Here is a 27,657-nt window from a genome sequence, read left to right as displayed (position 1 = left end):
GAGATACTATGTTAGAAACAAATAAAAGTACTTAATATTTAATCCTTTTCTGATGGAAATAAGCCTTTGGGGACATGGAGTATAGGTGTTTCACTAACACTTGTTAAATAACTAATTGATTGTTCAACATTTTCATGCCTAGAATTTTTAAATAGAATATTTAAATTTAAGAAAAAAAAATCCTAAAATGAGGATACACTCTGTTCTGATGAGGATGCAAGAGAGGTGTTATCTCTTTCCCACTAGGCCAGCAGCTATAGTCTGAGTCAGTTATCCCTCAAAACTGGAAGATCTCCATAGATTTCCCTAAAGAGTCTGCAAGTAAAGTCAGACTCTCAGAATAACAAGACTAAATGAAATTGTACTACACTTCACAAAGAAGTAAAAATAAATGTAAATAAAATTCTTATATTATAGTGGGTTCCGGCTACTTGCTTGCCTTGGGCTGTATGATGAGGAAAGACCAAAACGAAATTTTGTTGTGGGAGCTTCTTTCACCTAAGTATATGTATCTGCTTCCATGGGATGAACTCACATAGCACTCAATGCTTGGGGCACTTTAATTTGAATTCTCCCATGATACACATGACAACCCAAGCCCAGGTTTTCTGCTCTCTGTTTTATGCTGTTCATCATTTTTCAGTCACTCCATTTGAGGGGAAGTACTGAGAAATTTTCCCTGAATCTGCTGTGTGCATTTAGAACTTACTGAGTTTGGAGTTTTTCTAAATGCATTAAAAAACTTTTACTATTTCATGTTCTCTCAAAGTGACTGGTGACTGGAGTATCTTAGCAATAACTTTGAGCATATTTTAGTAAAAGGAAATTGTGTCCAGAAAGAAAAGCCAAATGAAAAAAATGGAAGAGGTCCTTTTGAATTCTATGGTTGTCCTTCTAGCTGTAGCAAAAATAGCATTTCCACATGTTTTTTCCCCAAGCTTGTCTTAAAAGACATTTACAACAAGAGAAGTATCTTTTCTTCGAGATATCATAAAACTCATTTTTACCATTAGTAAGATTCTCAGTTACACCAAATATTTTAATAACTAAACAGTTTCTTATTAGATTGGAGGTAACCAGAAAGAAAGTTGGCAAGGGGTGGGAAAATTGACTGGACCTCATTTGGGGTTCATTAGGACTCTTCCTGATTATAAATAAAATTCCGAAGAACAAGCCTGAGACATCAATCAGACCTGAAGGACAGTGTTTGCATTTTGAGCACTTCACCTTGCCACTCAGTATGAAGTTTGTGTGTTCCTAGCTCAAGAAAACTGTGTAAACACAAGCCTAAGATGATGAGCTCAACAGCTCAATAATTATTTAATTACAAAATTAATATTAAATTTAATTAAGTTGTTATTAGATTTCTTTAGAGGACAGAAACTCTGAAATGTAATTTAATTAAAAATAAAGAAACAAATAAAACATCTATTTTGAATACCTTTTGGGGAGAGCTTCTCTAAGGATGAACCACATCCTGTTCCATTGACATTTCAGCCAGCCTGGACCAAGGGACATTTGCTCAAGGCTAATTGCAACTGTCTAGATCTATAATGAAGGCCTTCCTGGGTGACCTTTATGAATTACAGTAAGTAAAGCTCCCTTCTGAGAAAGTAGCTATTCAATAAACTTTTACCTTTAGAAGATAGGTTATTACAAGCCTATTGTCAGCGTGTCAGTGATATTCTCCTCTTGAAGGTAACCTTTATTTCTCTGGTGGCAGTGAGTAACACCCTTTGTGATTTCAGGTTCTTGTCACTGTGGAAAGTGCATTTGTTCTGCAAAAGAGTGGTATATTTCAGGGGAATTTTGTGACTGTGATGACAGAGACTGCGACAAACACGACGGTCTCATTTGCACAGGTACAGTATTGAACTACACTAATTGTTTGTGTCACAGAGTGAAATGACACCCACAATGCACTGCTTTAGGTAGAGCAGAGAGGGCAGCTTCCATACACTTAGGTGAACAGTGCCACTCTGTAACAACTCTGAAAGGAGATTTGAACATTTGTGAATACACATATTAACATTTTCCCTGGAAGAATGCAAAAGGATGGAGCCATATTATAAAATTGTTGGGAAACTTCTACAAGGTAACCTGTCCTGTGAACTTACACAAAGACAGTTACACAAATGCAGAATTCTTTTGACAACCATTTCATTTTAACATCGTCTGAGTGGGTGCCGTATCATTTAAAGCAGCTTTCAAATGCTGCAAGTTGGTGTCTTGGCTGTGTTTTTAAGGAACTGGGTATATGTATGAATGTGTGTGTGGTGTGAGAGATGGCAACAGAGTATACAAAATATATAACTGTGTAATGGCATCACAACCTAATTAACTGAGTTCTAAAAATTGGTAATAAATAATGCTGAATCAAGGTAAACAATAATGTGTATGTGTTCCCCTGAAGATATTATTTTAATTATAAAATGTACTCATACTTATTAGAGTTCTAGCTGATTCAATAACACTAATAAAATTCTTTCTCAGTAGCCAAGTATTTTTGTAATCAAACTTTTTTCGTTAGGTTAAAGATAACTATTTGGCATGACATTAAATTAGACAATCACTTTCTGTCCACCATACTACAACAGAATATTTTTAGACCTCTCTGGAATGCCTAATTTCATATCAAAAGGCTTTATGACTTCCAAGGTTTCTTTATAAGTCGTACATGGTTTGCCCACTAACAGAAGATAGAATTGTGATTTGGGAGCCCAGCTGGTGATGCAAGGTGGATCCTGTTCAATTAATATATCATGGCATCAAAGAAATGCCATTAAGTATGATAAAGATGGATTTCTCTCAGGTGCATAATAATATAATAATATCATTGTATTGAAGACACTTTAGAGAGGATAAATGGAATGGTTTTCTCGTGAACAGTTATGATTTCTAGTCACATATTCTAATGGTGCATTCTGATCATAACCACAATCCCCATGTTTATTTTATTGCAGGGAATGGAATCTGTAACTGTGGAAACTGTGAATGCTGGCATGGATGGAATGGAAACGCATGTGAAATCTGGCTTGGCACCGAATATCCTTAGTGATCACATGGGAGACAGCTGAATTCTTATGTCAGGCCATTTTTGACATTCAGAGGAAAGCATGCATACACAGTACTAGGACAGACTATTGTGTGTTTTTCTATTTCTGACTGCCCGAGTGAAATGTGGTTCTTCATTGGAAATGGCTTCAGCAAACTGATGTAATTACACCATAAAGAATTGTTCTCCCCCCACCCAAAAAAAGAATTGTTCTCCCATAATTAACATCAGTGTTTCATGACTGAAGAGGGTAAATTTTCAACCCACAAGACATTTGGCAATGTCTACAGAAAATTTTGTTGTCAGATGGGTAAGGTAGGAATATTTGTGTTGTGGCCATTTTAGAGGTAGTGGTGACAGACAATGCTAAACACTCCCCACAGAACACAGAAAAGCCCTCACAACAAAGTATTTTCTAACATCCAATGTTTATCAAGATGTAGCAGAAAAATGCTAAATCTCCACACCCCAACACCGGAAACACTGTATCAAAATATAAGAATAATATTTATTCTCACATAATCCGATCAATCAGGTTTTTTTTCAGGATTCCTTATGGCTCTGAATTTGCATGTGGGGATGGTGATGACAGAGACAGATAAGATGTGATGATGGACTGGGGCTTACCAGATCACAAGGGCTTTAAACTCACAAGAATCTCTTATAGGAAGAAATAAAAAATGCACAATTTTACATTTTAATAAATAGTGACATAAGTTGTTTATATTCTGTGTCAATATCTATTTACTCATGGAAAACAAACATGGCAGAAAAAATAAATTGAACTATCCACATTAGATCCCAAGAGCTAACAGACCCTGCTTTTAAGATTAAGAACAGGTTACATGTACAAGAAACATGATTTTTCACATGTAAATTAATCCCTGTAATGTCACGTCCTCTGAAGACGACAATGTACAGTAAGAAGCCCAGGGTCCTCAAACTGCATTAATTGCCCTTTAAACGACTTTCTTTTCCTCAAAGAAACGGTGGGGTCAACAAGCATGACATCAACATTCAGAAAAGGACTCCAAAATTCTAGGAATGGCTTAAATCAAAATTACAAATGTTCACTCAGTCATAGGAACAAAATGTTTATTTTCTTGGTGAAATTTTTGTGTATGAAATTCACATTGAATTATGAGAATGTACAATATATGGGTTCTTTTGCATATATACAGTTAAATCTACTTATGCACATAGTTGAATCAACCATTATTTAGAGCTAAAAAATATACCTTTATCCTAAATGTGAATTATTTGTAAAATCCAAACTAACATAGCAAAATCATTTCTGTATTGTTTGAAGGTGAAATTTTTACTTGCAAATTTTATATTAATAATGTATTTTAGAATCATGGCTTGGACTTTGTCAGTCAAGTCACTAAAAATAAAGAAAGCATGCCTCCACTGTGTTAACTTTAAAAAAAAAAAGAACTAAAAACTGGAAAGCATTTGAAGAATCAATTTTACTGGTGCTGGTTTTTAGAGTAATAATAAGTTTCTCAGAATTTAACCTATTTATAAAATTGTTACCTCTATCCTGAGATTAGGGAAACCAGAAATATTGGTTGTGTTCCTATTGTTAAGCTGGTAATCAACGTCAGTTTTATAAAAGGATGACTTAAGGTATAGTACGCGTGATTGCATTCTCTCCTCTCCTCTGTATTTTCCTTCTCTCCATATATGTTTTAATCCAGAAAAAAAACTATAATAATTCATTAGCAGTTCTGATGATATGTTGGTGGGTTCCAAACATTAAGAATCATTGACTGTCCCATCATGGTGCAATGACCTTCACCTTTTCTTACTGCAAGACTCAGAATTCTATAAAGACCTGGACGATATGTGTTAGAGAGACCACTGTTAGGATCTTCTTCTTTAATTGTTTAATATTTTAAACCTGTAATGAATAAATAAAAATCCATCCTAAACTCTCAGGCTATATATAAACAGGTGTGGGGCTGACTTTAATCACAGCTACCTACGTGTGTAGTTTGCCAGACTTTGCTTCCCTGGAATTGCTTTCAATTCCTTATGGCCTTTTCATCATCTTAAGTGTGTTTTTTTATTATTTTAATTCTCTCCCAAGTCTTTTAATCATTTAATCATAAATAGCATCTATCACAAAAGTATGTGTTTCTCTTATATTTTCACAAGAAAAAGTGTTAAGGTATCTTTACCATTTAAGTATTCTCAGAATAGAGTTTAGACATTGGAAAAGTTATACGAAGAAAAATGTGATCCTAATTTTTGGAAAACATGAAAATATGTTGTAGGTGGCCATGTTCTGGAAGGAAACAGTAACTACATCTTTCTCTTGGAAACATACTTTGCTATAAGTGGTGTGTGTGTGTGTGTGTGTGTGTGTGTGTGTGTGTGTGTGTGTGTGTGTGTGTGTGTTTGTGTTTGTGTTTCTGTGTGTGTCTGTCTTTCTGTCTGTCTGTATTTGGCTCAAACCATGCCAACACCAGTGTATCTATAAAGAAGTGATAGATTTCACACATATTTATTTAAGAAAAATAAGAATCAAACAACAAAAAAAACCAAGGTTGCAGGCAAAGACATAAGTTATTCTCTATGTAAATATGTTTCTAAGCTTTGACTCCAAGATAGAAACTACCTTTTTGAGAATGCCAAGCAAGAACACATTTGTAAATAGGAGAAAATAAGCAAATCTCTTTGGCTTGCTTGTGGTTTTCAAAAGTTACATTGAGATCCATGATAATTGAAAAGGGGATATTAAGTTTACCAATGGTGATGATCATCACCTGCTTGTTTAACAATCCATGACTGAATAATTCCTCCAGGGGACTTATAAAAGTCATCAAAAGTCCTGAAGCTAGGAAGACAGCCATTGTTCCTCCTGACTTTCAGGATCCGGAGTTCATCTGGACCCCAGCAGCACCAGGGAAGAAATGACTTATCTATTAGCTCAGATACAAACTCTGCCTCAGCCACAGATATCAGAATTAGATGGAATGAGAACCAAGAACAAAAGAAAAAACTACAACACATTCTTAACTTGCAAAACTCAGCTGTCACGATCTTGAAATACATTCAGTACTCTAGACACTCACCCATCACTCTGTGCCACTTTGTAAGCCATGGACCATTAACTACCTATGTCCTTTATTCCAGAGCAGCACAGTTTATATTCTGGATTTGATTAAGCCTGCATTTCAGAATATAGCTACATATTTAGATTAATTGTTCTCCTATCATATAGCATTTTCTTAAAATAAAATTGAAAATCATTTCCCACTATTTTCAGTTCTTTCTAAATTGAACCTTGGTCAGTTTAGCTTCACTATCCTTCTTTGAGGGAAAGCAAGCATATATTATCCATGTAATATTTGGAAGAAAATTTGAACAAAGTAGTACATGTTCACTTTAAGGATTTCTGATTGTTGTTGTTGTTTTGGTTTTTGATTAGAGAACCAAGTTTGATATTGGTCACTCAAGGGGGAAAATAGTTTTGTAGTTGAATCACTAATTAAGTGGTTGTATATGATATATTCTGCTTACTTTTTAGGAAGCCAACAGTTAGAAAGACTAGAGCAAAAACTGTGGTGTCCTCTACACATCTGGTCCTAACCATAAAGCACCAAAGACAAGCAAACACTTAAAGCGAGACTCCAAATTCTCCAGAATACGTAAGGAAAATGTACTCAGTTCCCTTTGACTCTTCACACAGGACAGACTGTTTGTGTATCTTTCATAACCATTTCTAAGGAAAGTAGTAAAAAATCTTAAGAAGTAAACTTATTTGAAAGCAAAAAATGGCATTATTTGAATTATGCAAAGGACTGACATTGAGCTCTGTTGATGGGTAAGCAAAGTAAATCAGCTACCATAACAAGGCGGTAGATCGAGCCCTCCCCCACCAGATATGCATGCAGAAAGAGTGGCTCTTCAGAGACTTGGTACAATGGACATACATACAGGGGGATATAAAACACACAGTATATAAAAACAAATGTGTTCCATCTGATTTACTATACAGAACACCAGTGATGACAGATTGCATTTAATAATAGCAAACTTAATTTATAAGGGAAGGAATGATGACCTTTTTTCCAGAAAATAGCAAGAGAGGTATCATCAAGAAGCTAAAATTTTCTTTGGCATGGTAAAGGGGAAAGTTGAGTTTATCAACTTATTTACATGAGAGTTCTCTGTATTTGAAACAACACAATGCCATTTTGTTACATAAGGTTGTTTTTATGGTTTCCATATGCCTTCATATGAGTATTTTATTTGATACGTTGTATATATGAATACAACAAATGATAAGAAACACAAATTGTACAATACAGACAAGCTCTCTGTATGTAATAGAATAATACATACCAGCACTTCTGGATACAGGGGTCCTAGTACATGCGGATCATTTGGTGCTTTCCTCTTCCCATGCAACAGGTGAGACCAGACACAAAGGAAATGGCCTAACTAAATCAAAGATAAATAACCAGGATCCTGCTGCAACGTATCTACATATATTAGGAAAAAAAAACCACTTGAATATCTACTTACAGTGATAAATGTTCTTATAGACAACTCTTGGAAAACAAAACAGAGGAAAACATTAACATAAATCTCACTTACAAAAATAAATCTTGTGTTAATTTTAACCACTAAATAGGTTTTGAGAGCAGTGTTGATTATCAAAAACAGAAAGTTGGGCTTGTTTAGGGTGTGTGTGCATGTGGAGGGGTATAAATTGTGTCTTAAGCCCAACTAATAGTAATTACAAGATACTCACATTTTACCACATATTATAGGGTATCTGTCTTCCCTACATAATCAGTTAACGAGTCTCTTGTAATTATGCATAACACCAAATTGGGGGTGGTCAAAGGAGTCATTTCATTGTATTTGCAATTTAGCATTATTGACAATAAATCTACTCAAACATTATGCTAATGTTTATTTATTAAAACGGAATATAATGTGAAAATTAAATAAGCATGAACAGTTAAATTTATACTGAATACTTAATTAGCTAAGCAGGCCAAAATTTTTCTATGCTGGGCAAGGGCTGTCATGGAGATTCATGAAAGCAATGAGAAAAGAATTTCCCAGTAAGTACAGTGCAGATGGGGATAAATGGCAACTGGGTTATCCTGCCACATGAAAATAATAACAAAAGGCCAGTACATTGATACCACATCAATTGTTTTCTATAAAAAGAGGTTCAATTTGGTCTCAATGAACTCTTCTGAGAAGAAAACATGAATTTTATTAACTGTACACACAGTTAACAAATGTATTTCCAAACATTTTAATACTAAACACTTTGAAGCTCTTTGTATCTCATATTATACATTTGGCGTGGAATCTTCAAATTGTGTCCCCAGCAGTTCATAGACTTTCTTAGTATCCCTAAACTTGGAGCCCTACGGAATTTAAGTCCAAATGATGATAAGAAAGCAAGAGAACAAAATTAAATAAATCAAATGGCCCAAACCCTATTGGTGGAGAGTGTTGAGTTGTCTTTAGTTTTATTTAGGGTACTCAACAAACCATATTCTAAAGTCTTGGCCAATCATCTCTACCCCAGCCTGCTGGGCCCCACAGAGCTGAGTTAGACATATGTACTGATGACACCCACAGTACCAGACCCAGCATGCTGAGCTAAAAATAAACAAACAAAAACCCTAATATGTCCAGTTTAAAAACTTGTCATTAAACACCAAAAATATCAAAGTGTAATTTATACTAGCGTGTGCACTGCTGCTGCAGGAAGGGACACAGCAGCCACCTTGTCCATGCTCTGGTGAGGATGACTGGGATGCAGCCCAAGTGGGGGTGGCAGCAAGTTATCTTCATTAAAACAGGAAGAAGGAGAGGGTAGGGAATGGATTTAGGTAGCATATTTCTTATAGGTTGTAATGATTTGGTTTTGTTCTTTTTTTTTCCCAATAATGAGGATTAATAGATGAAAAAAAATGAACCTTAATCAGGCCTACAAGGCCTACAGAATTCTTTGGACCCACTTTCTCAAAAACCAAGTGGGTCTTGCTCGCTGGGCAAGGCAAATGTTACCATTACCAGTAAGCTTGTGATATGTATAAAACACACACACATAAAGAAACTAAGAGGGAATGCCAAACACCTATCATAAGGAGCTTCCGTGGATTGTGTTTGACCTTTGTTCCACCCAAGCAATGCCTATCTCAGGAGCACAGCGTCTCCTACTGGACAAAGCATATATGTGTGTTTAATCGATAATGTGAGCCAAAGACGACAATCTTAATCTTTATAGATACTATTTGTAGTAATAGGTTTAGGAGGCTTCCTGATTCCCTAATCATTCTCCAAAGTAAACCAACTGCAACATTGAAGATTTAGAGGAACACAATCCCTGCTAAAGGTCACAGACAGTGGAGCGAGCAGCCCTGTAAAAATGGGAAGAAGAGAAATCCATGATAGCACAGGTTTACAGCGTCTAACTAGAAATTACTCAATATTATCTGTGTGCTACAAAATTAACTTAAACACATGGATTTCGTTGAAACAGGACTCAAAAAGAATTATGGGTAGCTGTCAGCAGGCAAGGTATCGAGTGTACTTGTGAAGGATGTCATTCACATGAAGTGTCACGGTCACAGAAAAGATAGTAAAAAGGCATTCCATATCTGGTAGGGCATTCCATGGTCTGAGTTTAGCTGGTTTGTCCAGGTGTCTTCTTGGTGTGGGGGGACCACAGGTTGAGATTTATCCACTTGCAACGAAGGAGGTCTGAGACAGCATAGAGCAAGCATCAGCTTGCTTGCTGGGCCTCTTCAGCCACAGGAGCAGGAATGTCTGGTAAGGATAAATCACTCCACTGTGCTCGGGACAAGCAAGTCAGGACACCTGAGGATCTGGCTATGTGGTCTTGCACTTGTTGACTGGCTTCCCTCCATTCATTATTGCCGACGCACTTGTACTTTTGCTTGGCGTCACCCCAGCTTTCGGGACTGTTTCGCCAACATCATGCAAAGATGGTTCTCGGTACATGGCAACTAGAGATGTAAAGAAAGGGAGAGGAAAAAGTAAAAGTTGTCCGATTACCATGAAAAAAAATGGCACACCATCTTTTTGCACAGACCTCAGCCAGTCTGTGTCTATTTTCAGTGAATAAACCCAATCCAATTGATATCAGGAAGCGGTTTTAAGGCAGTCATTTCCAGTCCATAAATTATGACATCACTTTCGATGCATTCTCTAATTTATACACTAAAATATATGCATGGTTATGTAATTAGATTTTTTACCAAGAAACAATTAAATAAGAGCTATGGTCTCTTTGTAGACTTATAAAGGAAAGCACATAATTTTCAAACATGCATGAGCATGCATATGCATGCTGTCTCTCTCTCTCTCTCTCTCTCTCTCTCTCTCTCTCTCTCTCTCTCTCTCTCTCTCTCTCTCTCCCTGTATCTATCTATCCATCTACCTACCTACCTATCTCTATCTATCTCTATCATGTCTATCCCTATCTCTATCTCTATCTCTCCAGGAGAAAAAGCATTTCACCTAATTCTCTTTTCATCTGGGATCACTAAGCTATCTTCTCTCTCATGTGACATAGAGTCACACTGGGTTCCACTTGAAAGCTATACACAGCATTATCAATAAAGGCTTCCTTAAGGGCCTTTGCACATCTTATGCCAAATGTATGGTGTGTACATATATATATATATTTCATTATTTAAAATTAAGATAATCGGTGTCTGTAGGATGGAAGCATAAAACAGTAATAGCAACTGGTACTAATGCCTGAGAGAAATGTGAGTAACTGCCTAAGTTGTGCCTGGTGCCATGAACAACATAGTTCATGTCAGTTTTTAGAAAATGCTTTACAGAGTCCCAGGAAAGGGTATTTAAGAGCATCTGACATTTGGGGAAGTTAAGTTGACTTAAATTCATCTGCCACCAGGAATATGATTACAGCTGATCTGCCCGGTGCTCTCCTTGGGTTTTGAAAGCTTAGTTGTTTCAGAAAAGACCCTTAGTGGGGTCAGAATCAATTCTATGAGTACTGTGGAGGGCTCTTACATCTGCATCTACACATCATATGTTTTTTCTTAGTGTACTTAGTAATGTATACTGAGCTAAGTGACTTGGGAAGTGAAAGCAGCCAGTCTCTGACCCAGAAACTGTCTCCAATTGTTAACCCCTCACAAATAAAAAATTAGTTTTCTCCAGTGGTATCTCACTGGGTATACAAACCACTCTTATGCCTAATCTCATGCTCGGGAGTAGACGGCAACATAAAATGAGCTCATTGGTACTTGTAGGTTCTTCGTCTCATAATGCTTTTTCGGGGCTTTAGGCTTTTTGTTGTTGGTTTTGTTTGTTTGTTTTTTGTTTCCTTACAGGTCCTTTGCATATATGTGATGGTTTCTGGTTCTGTGTTCTTATGGAATTTCTCTGTGTATGAATTCCCTGCATCTATATGTGTTTCTTGAGCTTTTTCTTTGGCTTTTGGTTTATCTGATTTTATTTTATTATTATTTTTAGATGCCTGTTTCCATTCTAAGGACAGATAGAAAGAAAGGGCATGGACTTGGGTGGGTAGGAAAGTGGAGATAATCTGGGAAGAGTTGGGGGAAGGGAAACAATAATCAGGATATATTGTACTAAAAATCATTTTTTAATTTAAAAAGAAGGAAGGCAGTCTCAATTCTTGAAGCATCGCCAGTCTCTCACTCACACTCAAATTAGGATCCAATAGCATCAAAGTGTTGACCTACACTATATATAAAATAAAACTGAGTGGGAGATATGACTGCCTTAGAGTATCCAAGAAACAAAGAATCATACCTCTGTGGAAATGTCTATATTTGTCCTAAAGTTTTCAGTTATATAATTTATACCATATTTTGGCTTGTAAAGTTTGAAATTACTATCCCTCTAGTAATCTCCACTGTTAAGCATTGTTTTTCAGTGGTAATGTTTTAAGGGAATAAAAGAGCATACCCTCCTTGTTTTGATTAGCGTACCCCTGTCCAGGAAGTATTTTAAGACATGATAGAATAGTATTTTCTCCCCTTATATGCACACACCATACCCACACAGTTCAACTTGAGGTTAGAATACCAAGTAATAGGACTTATTTGTGATTATACTGTTTATGCCACAGCTGGAGAATCTCTGATATTTTTATTTGGACTTCATGATTATATTATGTGTCTCAAACCTGACCTACCTACAGAAGCAGAACTGGGGTCAGCTCAGTGGTTGGAGGTAGCCCTGAGCTTGAAAGCACCAAGCCTGAAGAGCATTAAGGCCACACTGGGGAGTCCTGTAGACAGGCTTGGCTATGGCCTTCTAGAAGTCACTGCCATGAGCCATGTCACCCTCCAGCGGAGCACTTGGCTGTGCTTTTATCCCAGGAAGTGGGGTCACTTCTGTAAGCTTGCTTGCTTTGCTATTTCCCTCATTTCATTTCTTAAGAAAACTTTGGAATAGCTTCAAAGTCATTTTTTTCAGTTCTAAAATTTAACATAAATAACAGTAAATAGCTCTTCTTGCAGAAGCATTAATGATCAAAATACATATGTTTTTTATTACTTACTAGAGCATGGTAGCTTGTGCCTTGGAATTTGGTCAAAATAAGTGTGAAGAAGCTGTTATTTAGAGATGAAGGTAGGTAAGTTCCTCTAATGCAAGGGGAATAATTTATTAAAAGGAAAATAATGTATGTAGTATGGAACTTTACAGAGTTCTTTAAGGATCAGTTTCAAGAATTATAATAGTTCAGAAGAAATTTTTACCCATATAATCTGAAAATAGGCAAACACTTCTTGAAAATCCATGTGAAAATGTTTTCTTATTTACTTATTAAATATTCTTAAGAACATAGTTCATTTTTACATTGCAAATAATTGGTTGAACTGTCATGAAAGCATTTAGAGCATTTGAGACAGTGAGGATTTGTAAACTGAAAGAATTTTTTTTTGCTACACACAAACACACACACACTACATACTATACAGTATATAGTAGGGAAACACATTTTTTTTCTTTTCTCCCCATTTTTGATGCCCAGAATTGAAGATCCTGCCTCTTACACATGTTAGGCATATGTTCTGCCACAAACCTTCACCTGGTAGCCCCATGAAGCTTAGCAAAGCAACATAAGGAGAAATCTGTGTAAAAACCCTTCCAATAAAGGACATTTCTATTATCCTCTAGAAGGTTTTTGTAACCATATTAGATGTATCCATGTGAAAATCAAACTCTGTAGCAGCTTCCAGGAGGATGATATGCGTGATACACTCACCTTCCAATGGCTTGGGTAGAAAATGAGCTGCAGGTTTGGTTTTCTTTACTCTGTTTCCTTTCATAGCTTGCCCTTCCTTATTTAATCCCAAGAACCAGGCTCTGCCAGACTCCTGTTGCCTGTACAGCATGGATGAGTAGATTACATAGTAGTTTTCAAAAACAGATTCTTTAAACTTGCATTCAGGAGTAAAAAGTTCCTATTGAGAGAAAAGAGGAGAAAGTTAAAGTAGAAAGCGGAAGCCTCCAGTGTTCACTTCCTCTGTGTTAATTTCTCTGACACGGTGACCACACGGAGCAGTGACTGGAGTTGAGCCTTCCTGAATACAGGAACTTTCTATACATAATTGTCAATACCAGAGGAACTTGGAGAGTCTGTAATGGTGAGAATACACATTCAAGGATGTTTCTTCTTTAAATAAAAAAATAAAAATGTAAGCCAGGCATAGTAGCTCCTGCTTGTAATTTGAACATTCAATTCAGAAGGATGAGGCAGGAGGATTGCGGTGAGTTTGAGGACAGCCTAAGCACAATCAGTTCCAGTACAGCCCCACCTGTATCAGTACACAGTATACAGTATCAGACATGGTATCAGATCATAATAACAAAAAGAAAAATGAGCCATACAGTACTTTAACTTAACCAGAGCCCAATTTAATCAGCATTTAACCACATTAGTGTAGCTTCCTCTATTCCTGATAAAGTTTATAAAATATTTAACATATCATGTCTTACATCATATTAACACAAATAACTGAAATATTGTAATAGTAAGTAGACAGTTGTTACTGGAATCCCGAGTGTTACAAAGTGACGCATTATGCTACTGAGGAACAAACTGAAAGCTCAAACTAAAGTTGTGACAATCAGACAGCACACAAGCTAGCTATTGATGTGTGACAAGCTGAAGACAGGCATCATGCTAGCTCATGAAAGCTGAAAATAATTGCCTCATTTCATGGTTTTGAGCCCTACTGAAACTCTTGAAGATGAACAGAAAAACCTTCCCCTGACTGGAAACCATGCAGAAGCTTTGGAAAGAATACATATAGTGTGTTAAACAGATGTGGGCCCAGTGCCATCCCCCTCATTCATCAGTGAGCAGCACACAGCTTCGGTACTGCTGTACACATCACAAATGTCACAGGTGACGTTATATCTGTCTGAAAATTTTATTTTGAAATAAATAATAATGAATATAATTCATGCTAGTTTATAAAAATGCATAATGATGCAGCTTAAAAGCACATCTGACAGCACCCAATTAAATAAAACTTTAAAATTCTAACCACCTAGTGGCAAGATATAGAAGATACTTAGTTAGCTTTTGTAGCAGTTTAAATATACTGTTGCCTGTGCTATTTTGTGCTATTTTTGAGTATATATGTATATATGTACCCACACACATAATGTGTATATACACATCTTTTAAAAAGTAAAAAGAAAATCCTTATTAGTTAAAATTTATGTTTTTATAAGAACTGTGTCATAATTTCATATAGAGAATGCCTTCCTATATTTCCCAAAAGAATGTGAATTATCAAGCAATATACTCTGCAGTATAAATTTATTCAGTGTGCCCCATAAATTTGCTTCAACAGAACATAATTTTCCAAGGAGAAACAGATTTCATTAATTTAGATGCTTTTCAAGGCAAAGATGACAGATGGCAGTGATTAATAAAAGACAATAACAAAACAAAAGGCAGGCTAGCCCTTCCCACAGGGATGTGTAATGTTCTGAACAGATAATACCTAAGATTTTTTATAAGATCTTGTCCAAATTAATGTCCTAGCCTTCTACTAAATTTCTGTTCTCCAAATACCCTCCTTTTAGCTCTCTCATTAATAAGCAGAGCTTCACTGAGTCAGGGTATAAGAGGTGTTGCAGAGGAAAGCAAAATGGCGTGTTCCAAGGCTGGCTTGTTCCTTGGGGTGGGTGGCTAGCTTTCATTGCTAACTTTACACAGCTGCAGATTACTTAGGAAGGCAGTCTCCATAGGGATAGCCTGTGGGCTGTCTTTGAGAAATTGTGTTAATTAAGTTAATTGATGTGGGGAGATCCAGCCCACTGTGGGTGGCAACATTCCTGAGAGAGTTTGTCTTGAACTATATTGAATGGAGAGATCAAGCTGAGCATAAGCAAGCCAGTGAACTTTCACGCATTCATTTCTCTCTGTTCTTGTGTGTGTGTGTGTGTGTGTGTGTGTGTGTGTGTGTGTGTGTGTGTGTGTGTGTGTATCTGTGTGTCTGTGTGTGGTGTAACTAGCTATTTGAAGTTCCTGCCTTGATTTCTCCATTATATATAACCTGGATTTTTATGACGCAATAAACTTATTTCTCTAAGTTGCTTTTAGTCAGAGTGTTTTTATCGCAGAAACACAATAAAACTAGAAGAGCCCCCAACAGACTAATACATTGGTCATATTGGTCGGAACTAAGTCTTCTAGGACAAATAGATTAGACTCTGGCATGTCACTTGTATCCTTGAGATAGTCCAATGTGCCAATACATGTTATCTGCCTGCCTGAGAATCACCAAAGGATTTGGTGCTAACCTCTGGCCTGCTAGTCTACTCAATGTGGGTTAAGGTAGCTGGAACTTGTTTTGGTGGCATTGGATCTTTAGCCAGAGCATGGCTCACAGTTACCTGTCTTGTATCTATGTACACTGTTTCCCACAATGTGAATTTAGATCATTCTTTATTATTATCACCTCTGCCAAAATATGACATACGATGCATACACACCATTGATAAGGAGGGCAGCTACTGCTACTGCTCTGAATTGATTGGCATAAATATAAAACAAAATGAGATTTCAATGTGGTAATTTATTCAGTCAACATACCAAGGCCTCCAAACACTACTATTTAGGTGTGTGCTAGGATCTTGTGTTTGTATATACATATGTGTTGGTGTGTGTACATATATGTGTAAGTCATAGGTCTACATCAGGTATCTTTCCCTGACTTCCCCCCTCCCCCCCCCCCTCTCTCTCGCTCTTCATATATATGGAGAGAGATTATATATATGTGTGTGTGTGTGTGTGTGCATGCGCATGTGTGCGTGCAAACATACATACATTCTGGCTGTAGCCCATCCCTCCTCACCTCCTAGTTTCACCCTCCCTCTCCCCCATCACCATCCCTTATTCCTCAGAAAAAGGGGAGGGGGCCTTCCCATGCACCCTAGCTCATAAAGTTGTATGAACACGGAGCATGTCCCCTTCCTCCAAGGTCTGGCAAGGTAGTCCTGCCAGGGGGAAGTAATCAAAAAGCTGGTGAGAGAGTCCATGTCAGAGGGAGCCCCTACTCCCCTTACTGGAGGACCACATGAAGCCTGAGCTGCCCATCAGATACATCTTTGTATGGGGCCTAGGTTCAGTCCATGCAAGGTCCCTGATTGGTGCTACAGTCTCAGCAGGCCCCTCTGGGTCCTGGTCAGTTGGCTCTGTTGGTCTCCTTGTGGAGCTCCTGTCACCTCCAGGTTCTTTTCTCCCCCCGCACCCCCCTACTTTTCCACAAGGCTCCCTGTGCATTGTCCAATGTTTGGTTGTGAGTCTCATCTGTTTTGAGGTGCTGCTGGGTGGAGCCTCTCAGAGGACAACTCTGTTAGGCTCCTGTCTGCAAGCATAGCAGAGCATTGTTAATAGTGGCAGGGGTTGGTTCTCTCCCATGAGGTGGGAGGACAGAGGCTTTTAGAGAAAAAAGACACTGTGGGTGGGAGCATCTCTATGACAATCTAGGGACTTTAGTCAGGGTAGGCTCCCAGGAGGATATAGGCAGAACTCTGGCAGAGACTCCTAGTAGCAGGGCACATAGAAACTGGAGAGGACACCCTCTAACTAGTCTTCTAGTGGAGGGAGGGGAACACCAATCCATCCAGAAAAGTTTTGACTCAAAATTCACCCTGCCTACAAGATGCGCAGTGATAAAGATAGAGCAGATAGAGCAGAGAGTGAGGAAATGTCCAATCATTGACTGGCCCAACCCAACACCTTCCATCTTATTTTTAAAGAATGGGCCTTCACTGAACCTGTAACTCACTTTCTTGGCTAGCCTGGTTCCCAGGGAGCCTGCAAGATCTGAACTCAGATCCTCGTGTTTGCATGTCAAGTACTCTGATAATTAGACTTTTCAGAAGTCCCTGATTATATTATTTTTGTGAGCTTTGTCTGTGACTCAGAGACAATGGTATCTTCTGCCTTTAACCTCAGCTCTCGGGATGTGGAGACAGGTGAATTTCTGTGAATTCAAGGCTACCTTGAACTTTGTGAGTTCCAGGACAGCCAGACAGACCCTGTCTCAAAAACAAAGCAAAACAAAAAAGCAAATGATGACAACAACAAAAGCATCAAGAAAGGGCTATATAATGCTAGTGAATATTGCTTGCTACATTTTGGGCCATTTTATTACCAGCTAAATAATCAAAGTGAATACACACACACACACACACACACACACACACACACACACACACACGCACACACACACCGTTCCAAGATGCTCTTATCTACTGTCTAGTCCTCAAATATTACAATCCGAAGCGATGTCAGAACTCTCAGGAGAACTGCTAGAAGTACACACAGTTGGGGCACGTTGGTGTATACTTAGTGTCATTTTCTATAAATATACTTTCAATATGTGTGCAAAAGGCCATGCGATGGAGAGTTATGGTCTGTATGGCCAGAAAGCTAAGATTCCATCAGGGTTCAATTATTTTTTAGCTCAGTGTTTTTGGGAAGAAGGTTTGATTTCTCTGGGTGTCAGTCCAAAATTCTAAAGTGAAGTTGATAGAAAGTTGCCTGGGAGAAGTGGTATGAATTAACTCACCTTAGGACATTAGTCATGTAATAAGTAAGAACTCACTAACTGTTATGAAATACATTATTCATTGCACACAGTAAAACTTTTCTGTATCAATCATTTCAATCCTGTCATATTTCCACAGATCAAATTTAACTACGTGATTAGTTAATGAACAGGGCTTTACATCAAGTACTGAGCTCATGACCAGACATGACTCAAATGAATAAAAGTAGTCATTTCATTTTAAAAGGTCATATAAGTACATACTATCATGATAGGCCGCCATTTTGGATGATAGAAGCATTATAGTGCATAGCACGGTGATAGACCAGAGACAGGAAATGCCACAGTACGTTTGGAGAACCATAAACAGTTTGCGGAGATACAGGCATTACAGGGAAGAAACCAAATGATGTGGGTGGAATAGCAGGCTAGAGTGTGTGATAAAGGGTTTTATAGGCTGCCAGAGTGATGAAAGCTAAGGCGAGTAAGAAACCCGACACTCTTACACAAGCAACAGGGACTCATGTAAACGCAAAGTGACTGTGCAATACAAGTTTAGAATATTAGTTACATTCCAATACCAGTATGTTGAGAAATGGACTGATAGGTGTGATGTAGGGCAATGGCATTTTGTGAAGTTTGTTTATTTTGACTGAACTTTTAATTCTGAGTTCAGTTGTTTCTCTAGATTGCTGTCTTTCCTGCCCCATCAGCCTCAAGTCACAGTCAGTCAGGAAAGCTGACTGTATCAGACACATGCCATTCTTAGCCTCACTACTCACTGGTTACCCTTACCAATGGCTAACTGCAGGCCACACACAACACGGTACTGCCTACTTCCCTTCCCCCTTCCTCTAAAAGGCATGAAAATGGACCCTCACTCTGCCACCTCAGCCTGAACTGTCTTTAAGGTCCCTGACATCCTGCCATCTGTCCACAGCTTTGATTACTTTTAATAAGTCTATCCCAGTGCCCCCTTTCAGGAAGTTGTCTGACAAAGATGTATACTGTGTCAACTTCAGTATTTATATTAGTATGATTCACAGAGAATAGACAAATGCTATCCAAATTATAAGCTACACAGCTGGATTCTGAATGTTGTGATACCTAAGAAAGAAAAAGAAAATGTGCTATGCAAATTATGCAGGGGATGAAATAAATTTCTTGATGCTAACTTGTAGGGAGACCTAAAAAAATAACATTGATCAACACAAAGGGAAAAAAAGAAGTTCTTGATAGTGGACATAAGTGTGGTTTTGTATATGAATTCTTTAGATGCTTTAGGGAGACAGACTGTGTTTGGAAAGTTCAGTAAGAAGAACTTGAAATAATTGCAATTGATGAGATCAGGGATGATGTGGTCATTGGAGGCTGTAAACAGCAGGAGTGAGGCAAGGTGGCCAACAGCACTCATTGATGAGGATAAATGCCCAGCTCTAGCCCTACACTGGGGAGACAGTGCTGCGAACAAACTGAAGAAGCAGTGCGTGTGCATGGAAAATTTGCACCTTACATTTTGAGAAGATCTGAGTTTTCAAATGAAGAAAAGGGAATAAATATTTTGTTTGTGTACATAACAACTTTTTATTTTCACTGGTTCTTCAATGTATTTCTCACCATGGAGTGGGCCAAGGGCTGGGATGGACCCAGTGTACCTCCACTTTGATACCTTCAGTGGACTGAAAAAGCCGGGACTCCAGGCTATCTCTAAAGTTCTAATTTATGTTTCTTAGTCAACTAAAAGGACTACTGTGACAGAATACTGGCTGTGATGGTATAAGAATGCTTATTTAAATTTAAGCTTAAATATAAACTCTCCGAAAGTGCCAAAATGAGAGAAAGAATTTGACTTATCTTGTTCTCCTCTTGCCTACCTATATTTAGAACCACCACCCCTTGACAACAAACTCAGCAGTTGAGTTCCAGTAGAGGCTTAAGTATTAATTTGTGCCAATGCCAAACTAAATCATCAAATTATAGAATAAGAAAAAAAGGCACACAACAATGGAGACAGAAGTTTCATATTCCTTTTCTGCTGTGGTTGTTCTGGACTGAGAGCACCATCTGCAGTGTGCTTGTTATCTTGATAGTAGCAGAATAATCCCTGGGCTTCACTCGGGAAAACACCCAGGTAAGTTATTGCCAGTGCGAAGACAGGCTTCTGGGCTGGGGATGAAAGAAGGGGATGATGGAGATTGCCCATGTTCTGCCACTCACAAGAAGTGAATTAGCCACAGACCCAGAAGATCTAGTATAAAAAAGAAACATCATGTCAACACTGACATGACCCCGAGATGTGCCTTAAGTGTAGTTTCCCCCCAAAACTGTTTTTTATCAAAATCAGATCCAACACCTATGAAGCAAATACAGCTCTATCTCCAAAGGAAATATAAACTCAATTTACATTGAGTTAAATATCATTGATTATGTTTGGAAACATGAACTCAGGATGCCCTGAGAGATAGGTCATTGTATAAAATCAGTTAAACACACTTCCGGAGTCACAGAATACAAGCCAAAATCATAAGCACCATATTCTAAACTAGTCATAAATGAGCAGACTTGAAGGATGTAAAGAGGTGTCCCCTCTCACCTGTAATTATTACCTTGTTAATCCAGGGACTATTATTTTAGGAATCTGATTAGTAGTTAAAATAATAAAATATGAGTGATATCTCTGGCCCTGGGTGGGAACATGATATCCTAAACTAACCAAAAGATCATATGATTATTTAGCAGAAGGCTTTATGGTAAAGGTTAAAGACTCATTGTTATTAGAAAGTTTGGAGATACCCACATTGAGTGTCATATTCTAGTTACAAAATCTTGGAGCCCTTTTGGTGTTTCTAGTCTAAACAATAAGAGAATTAAAAATGGACATATAATGAATGTTAATAACAAGTTCACTAAAATTTAAAAGAAAAACAAGCCAGCTAAACTTTAAACCATTGTAGCTACCTATTGAGGGATGAGGAGGAGAGGAAAAAGAAAGCAATGATATTTTAAAGTTAGTATTTGAGAGAGTCTGCACGTACAGCAGTGTAGTTCAGAAAGGTGCTGTGTAGCAGTAAGAGTGGGGAACTGACTTCAAAGAGGCAAACTGAGAAAGCCCAGAACATCAGAAAAAAATCTACTACAAAAGAAAAAGATAGTGGAAGGATCAGAATATGTCATTTTTTTCCCTGGGTTAAGACTCAGAAAGTAGGCTGGACCAGTCCCACAGTGATTTCTCTAAGTGTCTGAATTATAGGGAAGGGCGGTGGGCAAAGAACAATGTTTAATCTAATTAGAATATAACTCTCCATCTATTATGTAGCTTGGAATAGAATGTCTCCGTCCAGGGCTAGACAATAACTCAGGTTCTAGTCTTTTCAACTTAATGGGCCCCCCAAAGCCCTGAATCTCCCATCTTTTTATATGGTGATTTAAGTCCTCATGAGTCACTCTTATTTTCTGGGTAAAAGAAGAGGCAGAGGCCAATGTCTGTGATGGAGAAGGATGCTCCCTGGCATCTCCAGGGCGGCTTGCTACCATCTGCGTAGCTGCCTGACACCAGCATTGTTTCTCCCTTTCATGCAAGTCATCCTTTCTATCCTTCCAGAAACCTGTCCATTGTAGGGAGCTAGAAATAGCAGGAATCATTTCTAATTCTGCAAGTTGGCACAGTGGTGTCTCTGGCACGGTCCACTGCCACCCTGTCAAAGTGTGTTTCTTCTTAATGGTCCCTTGGGCCATTGCCCATAGTCATCCCTTGAGGCCTATGCATTCTAATAAGCAACAAACTCTCCCCTTTTATACTACATCATACATCGCTCTTCTGTTTTCTATCCATAGAGATCACAGGAACCAGAGGCCCAAGGGGAAGACAGAGACTCCAGTTAAAAAAAAATGCATTTGCTAAAAACACTGGTAGGAACATCAGGTAGAGAGTTTACAACCAAAGAATCTCTGTTACAGGTTTTAGATTCCATCTGGTGATGTTCTTAAAGTTTTGGATAATCTAGCTAATACGCTAGTTAATGTATTCTCAGTTTTTTATCTGCTAATTAAAGTGATGTTGTATGGCATTCAGAGGTAAGAACTACAGTCCCACTAAGGGCAATCCAGGCAACTTTGGTTTAAAACTTGTAACATTCAGACTACCCACAATCAAAGCCTTGAACCAGTCTTTAGAATCTTCAGTATAGGTGTGTGCTTTTTCTAGAAACTTCAAATCTGGGCATCTAAGATAAAGATCACTTGTTCCACAGACCCTAAAGTGTTTGCTATGTCATCCTCTACCAAAAAAAGTTTGCCAACTCTGGTTTAAAGTAAAATTTGAATACTCTTACAATCTAGATAACTGCAGTAGGAATTGTTTAATTTCCAACTCCTAAATGGTAATTGTTCCCAAGTTAAGTTTAGATTGCATGTATATTCATTTTATATTGTACATATATTCATGTATGTAAATATATATGATTTGAATAAAAATTTTCATCAAAGTTTGATTTTAGGGAAACCTAAATGTCTTCTCCCTATGAGAAGGGCTATGCTAAGGGATTCCTCTTAGAATGAATAATCCGCAGCCCACAGATCCCAACTGCTGTGTAACTGGAAGGACCTAACTAAATGACAATTACATTTTGCTCACAGAGCACATTAGATCGCTGAAACCCTGGAAAAATGGCTAGCTGAGGTGCCTTAATAGGTTAGTACGTATCACAGTGGCTGTTGGCTGGCTCTCCCAGCATCCCTCAGTACCTGTGGCTCCTACCTCTCCCTGCCAGTAGTTGGGTTTCTGTTTCCCTTCTCCACAGCTTAACCCGATTAACAGCATGACCTCTTGGCCTCTTGACCAAGTCACCTCTTGGTCAGCAGATTTTCTCTTGGTCTACCTCCCTGTCTCTCCATTCATAGCCCAGGTTAGTCTGCCCACCATGTTCAGCCTGTGCTCTTCCCTTTCCCCACTTTCTCTCTTAATCTACAGTAAAAATCTCCATTCCTTAGGAGTAGTCATGTCCTCCTTATTTTATTTCATTTTTTTTTCAGTCATAGCAAAGTTTGTCTAATATGATAATTTCCAGGGGAAAATAAAAATAGAAGTTATTCTGATAATTTTACATTTAAAAAAATAAAAATCAATTCTAAAATCAACTAAGAGGAGAAAATAAAGAGATTATACTAGGCATACAGCAGCAAAGAGCTTATCATGCATTCATAGTAAGTATTATTAGCAGAAACTCTGAGGAGCCCCAAGTGGGAGACTACATTCTAAGGGGAAATCTGGCTTTCCTCTTTCGGTTCTTAGTCTTATTAGTGAAATAATGTAAAGGGGACTCAGAAAAAAGGCCTGAGGACAGTTCCATTAGGTATCAAAAGAAAAACTTCAGAGAGACCAGCTCTAAATCTTGACAGCTACCTGGAAGAGGAAGACAAAGCAGGAAAACAGAGAAAGCCAGGCCATCTCTAAGCAGTTACATTGTGGAAAAGATTCCTTGCAGTGGGGAAAGTGAAAAATCCAGAAGTACTGGGGAAGGCTACTTGGTTCTGGCCAGCATCCAAATGGAAGAGACAGAAATGACAAAACAGAAAGTAATAACTTTCTGAATGAAGATCCAGAAGGCAGGCAGACCTGGCAGAACCTTGTGACAGTTCTATAGTGACTGCAAAGAGGGCAGGATTCTTGGGAGAAAAGTAAATGACTCATGAAGAGGATAATTATCCCTTCCATCTCTTTTGCATGGTTTAAGATGGATCTGACTCCCTGGGCTGTGGTCACTTAGCTGGATGGCTGGGACATTTATCTCCACCAAGCCAGATAGTCCACAAGGAAAATAGTTCCTTCTTCACTGCTCTGATAGCAACATCAGCTTTACATCTATTTCCAGAGTCATCCAAACACAAGCCTTTCCCACCCAGAGCCTACGATTGACCTTGACCCTGGATTTTTTTTTTTAAGAAATTTTATTGCTAAGGATTAAATAGAAGTCTCAGGTTCTTAAACAACAATAAGAACAACAACAAAAAACTAAGCCAAACCCAAAAGCAAACAAACAAAACAACTCAACAAGAACAAATTGTACAAATAAATAAAGCATTTTAAAAATATCAAATACATTAGCTATCAAATATATAGAAGTAAAAAAATAATTTTTAAATTATAAATTGAATAACAAACTATATTTATTTATAACTAAAAATATAACCAAAAGTGCAATCAAATGCCAGTTGTTATCAGGAGCAAAGTGTTATCTCATTATTCTTAGCAAGTTTCAAGTTAATTACACAAACTTTCGATGGAACCCTAATGGCCCATTCAACTTGGCATCTCCATTTCTCCTCCCTCTTCTACACTTTTGGAGTTGTGGTCTACTGAAGGTTAAAATGAGGTCAACAGAGATTTTCCTCAATCCCTGTCGTCCTCTGCAGCTCATAATCAATCAGTTGTATCCATGACTGCTCCTCTTCTGACAGAAGCTAACTTCAAAACAGAGTGCAGAGTGTTCTCGCCATCAGTGACAAAGGCAAAAACAATCTGACTGCTCAGACAATGTTGTAGTCATGAAATCTGAAGCAGAGAACATCTACAATTAACACTTTAAAGCACCCACTTAAGTTGACTGTTGTGTTTTATTTCTCTGGAACTCTATATACTCAAAATCTACAATATAGGGCTTTGAATTGCATATAAAGGGAAGGATTATAGAAAACAGTGTGAAAATCAGTAAACTGTGTGTGTGCATGTGTGTGTGTGTTTTGCTTGTGTGTGTACTTTAAACAAATATGCTTTAAACAATCCCATATGTGCTACACGATAGACAGCTTTGATTTGATAACAAGACGCAATTAATTTAAGTGAAGAGTTACCAAAAAACCAGGTGGCCAGACAAATGCTTTTCCTTAAGTAGTTTCCAAGGAAACAAAGTTGCAAATATGAGATTTGTGTTTTCATCTGTCAGGATGAAGCTTGTCATTTAGAAGTGGTCACATATTATATTTTAGGTGATTATATTATATATTATAGTTAATTTAGTGCTTATAACAAACAATTTATTTGACATAATATTTAGCTGTGTAACATAAATAGATAAAATATACACTATATCCACATTTTTAGTGTTTAAATAGACATACTTGTATATTTAATATTTTTAACAAGTGAAATTCAGTGACTGGTACTAACTCACAGTTCTCATCCTACCACAGACTGAAAGAGTGAGAATGAGTATTTTAACAGGACCCCAAGTAACGTGTATGTGCTCTAAAGCTCGGGAAGCAGAGGCACAAGTTCTCAGAGTCATCAAGTAACGTGTACGTGCACTAAAGCTTGGGAAGTGGAGGCACAAGTTCTCAGTGTCATAAGAACAAAGCAATAAATGACCAGAGGATCCAAATGACATTAGTAAAGTTTGTCATCCATATCTTAAACTCTATGCAAAATGTGCAAATGCAGAAAATGAAAACAAAAATCTGATGTACTTACAGTTTGTGTGTGTGTGTGTGTGAAACTTAAATTTATAAATAAAAATATGTCCCAACTGCCTCTATAATGTAAAATCTGTTTCTCCAGAATACAATTCTGTATAAATCCCTATATTTTAACTTTAATATCAAGAACTAGTATGTAGTATCATGAATATTAGTAAAACTATCACAAGTTAAATATTCTGAAGAAAGTATTAAGATAACTCTATAAGATTCATTATTATATATTTGCCAACACTCAAGAGTAGTTATCCTAATATCAATAACAATATTACTAATTATTGCTAATATTGACATTGCATATACCTACATATTAGTCATTGATGCAAATACCTACAGGACTAGCTAACTTAAATCTCCTGGTAACCCTATAAGATTGGTGACATTATCATCTCCACTTTAGTGTAAGAGGCAGTGTGGTTAAGCAGTTCACCTCAGTTTATTTATATTCACTCAAAATATACTTCTCCTCTCAATTACCCCACCTGCCCATGCCTTTTCCTGATATTGTATATAATATCAGGGCTATAGTGATGGCTCAACATCTGGAATGTGACTCTGGAGTCCTGAATTTAAGATGTGAGCTGTGATACCTAGCTTAATATTCTCTCTTTAGCTAGTTGCCTGTCCATTAGACTCTCAAAGACAAGAGGAGAAGGGCTACTGATGCAAATGACCATGGCCAAATTAATTAAAGAAAGTAATTAATTAAAGTAGGTTTTAAATTCATAGACACATGCTGCCTCCTCCTAAAGCAGGGTTCAAGACATCAACATTTGACAGGAACAAAATAAAGATTCTTATGTTCCTGGGTAAGGAGTTTCCAAATGGGGTATTTGATATGAAGTGGGCCAGCTTATAGAAGCAGAACATAACAAACTGGTTATTAATAACCTCTCATGACACAAAGACATGATTGCAAGATGGTTATAGTCATAACAAGGTAGTCATAACAACAGATGATCATAACAACAGGTGGAAATTATAACCTTTTGAAATAAAAGCCTGGTTGATGTTTTCTAGAGCAGTCAGGTCAGAACCATTTATAGTTAAAGTTATAGATGGGGAATAGCCCAATCCTTGAGAAATGGAGGTTTAATCACAAACAGGAATGAACTTTTAGTTTGTCTTTATTATAGGATGGCTTTAAGATGAAGGCAAATGGTTCATCACTATGAGTAACTGAATGTGAAGTGGCATATTTTGAAAGTTTTCAAATGGAGTGTTTTTGGGGGAAGGGGTTGGGAAGCACAGCTCCATGGCTTTGACTGCCGGACTCTTTGAATGAATGTGGGCTGTTTTCATTCAAATTTCCCTCTACTTCCCTCCTGGAATAGCATTTGTATTCCATTTTTCCCTGTCTACTGTTCCAACATTTGTTTCTATATGCATCCAGAGCCAGTTTATTTTCTAGCTTCCTTTCTCTAAATCTCATTTAAATTAAACTTTTCCATAAGACCTTGCTGTGTTTAGCATGTGTTGTGGATTTTCCCACACCCAGCCAAAACAAGTTGTAAGTACAAATAAGAAATAACTCAGACAAGAAAATGGATGAAAAATACTTGCCTTAAAATGCACATTTTCATGTAAAGGAGGAATCTGTAGATAAGTTCTGCAATGCCTCTAAAGTTCAATCCTCACTAAACAGTGATAATAACTCCTACTTAAGTGTTGGGTCCTTAAAGACGATCCACATTTATTTCGTTCCAAACAACAATGCTGTTAAGACACTGTAGGAAGCAAAATACTGCTCCTCTGCCCAGGTGGTGTCTCACATCTAAGAGGGCAACAGTGAACTAAGCAGTGGATGGAGACACTTCTATTTCTATCAATGTGATATTGAACATGTATCTTCCTACTATTTAAACATTTATTTGTTTTTATTTTTTGTTTACATGAATGTGTATGTATGTCTGGGTGTTTGCCACACATGCGCAGCTGCCCATAGAGATCAGAAGTTGGCGTCAGAACCCCTGGAACTGGAGTTTTGAACACCTGATGTGGGTGCTGGGAAAGGAACTTGGGTCGTCTGCAATAACAGCAAACTTC

General features: G+C 37.7%; 2 protein-coding genes across 4 annotated transcripts in view; one reads left to right on the top strand and one right to left on the bottom strand.

The window, feature by feature from the left end:
* ITGBL1 (integrin subunit beta like 1) overlaps nucleotides 1–5,413 on the top strand; it is a 233,011-nt gene extending 227,598 nt beyond the window's left edge. The window contains exons 10-11 of the mRNA XM_084767838.1: nucleotides 1,749–1,862; nucleotides 2,964–5,413. Of these exons, the coding sequence (XP_084623964.1) occupies nucleotides 1,749–1,862; nucleotides 2,964–3,055 (206 nt within the window). The 3' untranslated portion in view covers nucleotides 3,056–5,413. The remainder of the gene's footprint in view (nucleotides 1–1,748; nucleotides 1,863–2,963) is intronic.
* A 2,620-nt stretch (nucleotides 5,414–8,033) lies between these two features.
* FGF14 (fibroblast growth factor 14) overlaps nucleotides 8,034–27,657 on the bottom strand; it is a 554,596-nt gene continuing 534,972 nt past the window's right edge. For all 3 annotated transcript variants that reach the window (XM_084767839.1, XM_084767841.1, XM_084767840.1), the window contains 2 exons: nucleotides 13,332–13,530; nucleotides 8,034–10,065 (listed from right to left, as the gene is read on the bottom strand). In XM_084767839.1, coding sequence (XP_084623965.1) covers nucleotides 9,929–10,065; nucleotides 13,332–13,530 — 336 coding nt within the window. In that variant the 3' untranslated portion in view covers nucleotides 8,034–9,928. The remainder of the gene's footprint in view (nucleotides 10,066–13,331; nucleotides 13,531–27,657) is intronic.

Source organism: Acomys minous, assembly GCF_964271855.1.
Source record: "Acomys minous genome assembly, chromosome: 18".
NCBI classification, from domain to species: domain Eukaryota; kingdom Metazoa; phylum Chordata; class Mammalia; order Rodentia; family Muridae; genus Acomys; species Acomys minous.
The sequence above is the reverse complement of the archived record's forward strand: the minus strand, read 5'-3'. Positions and strand labels throughout refer to the sequence as shown.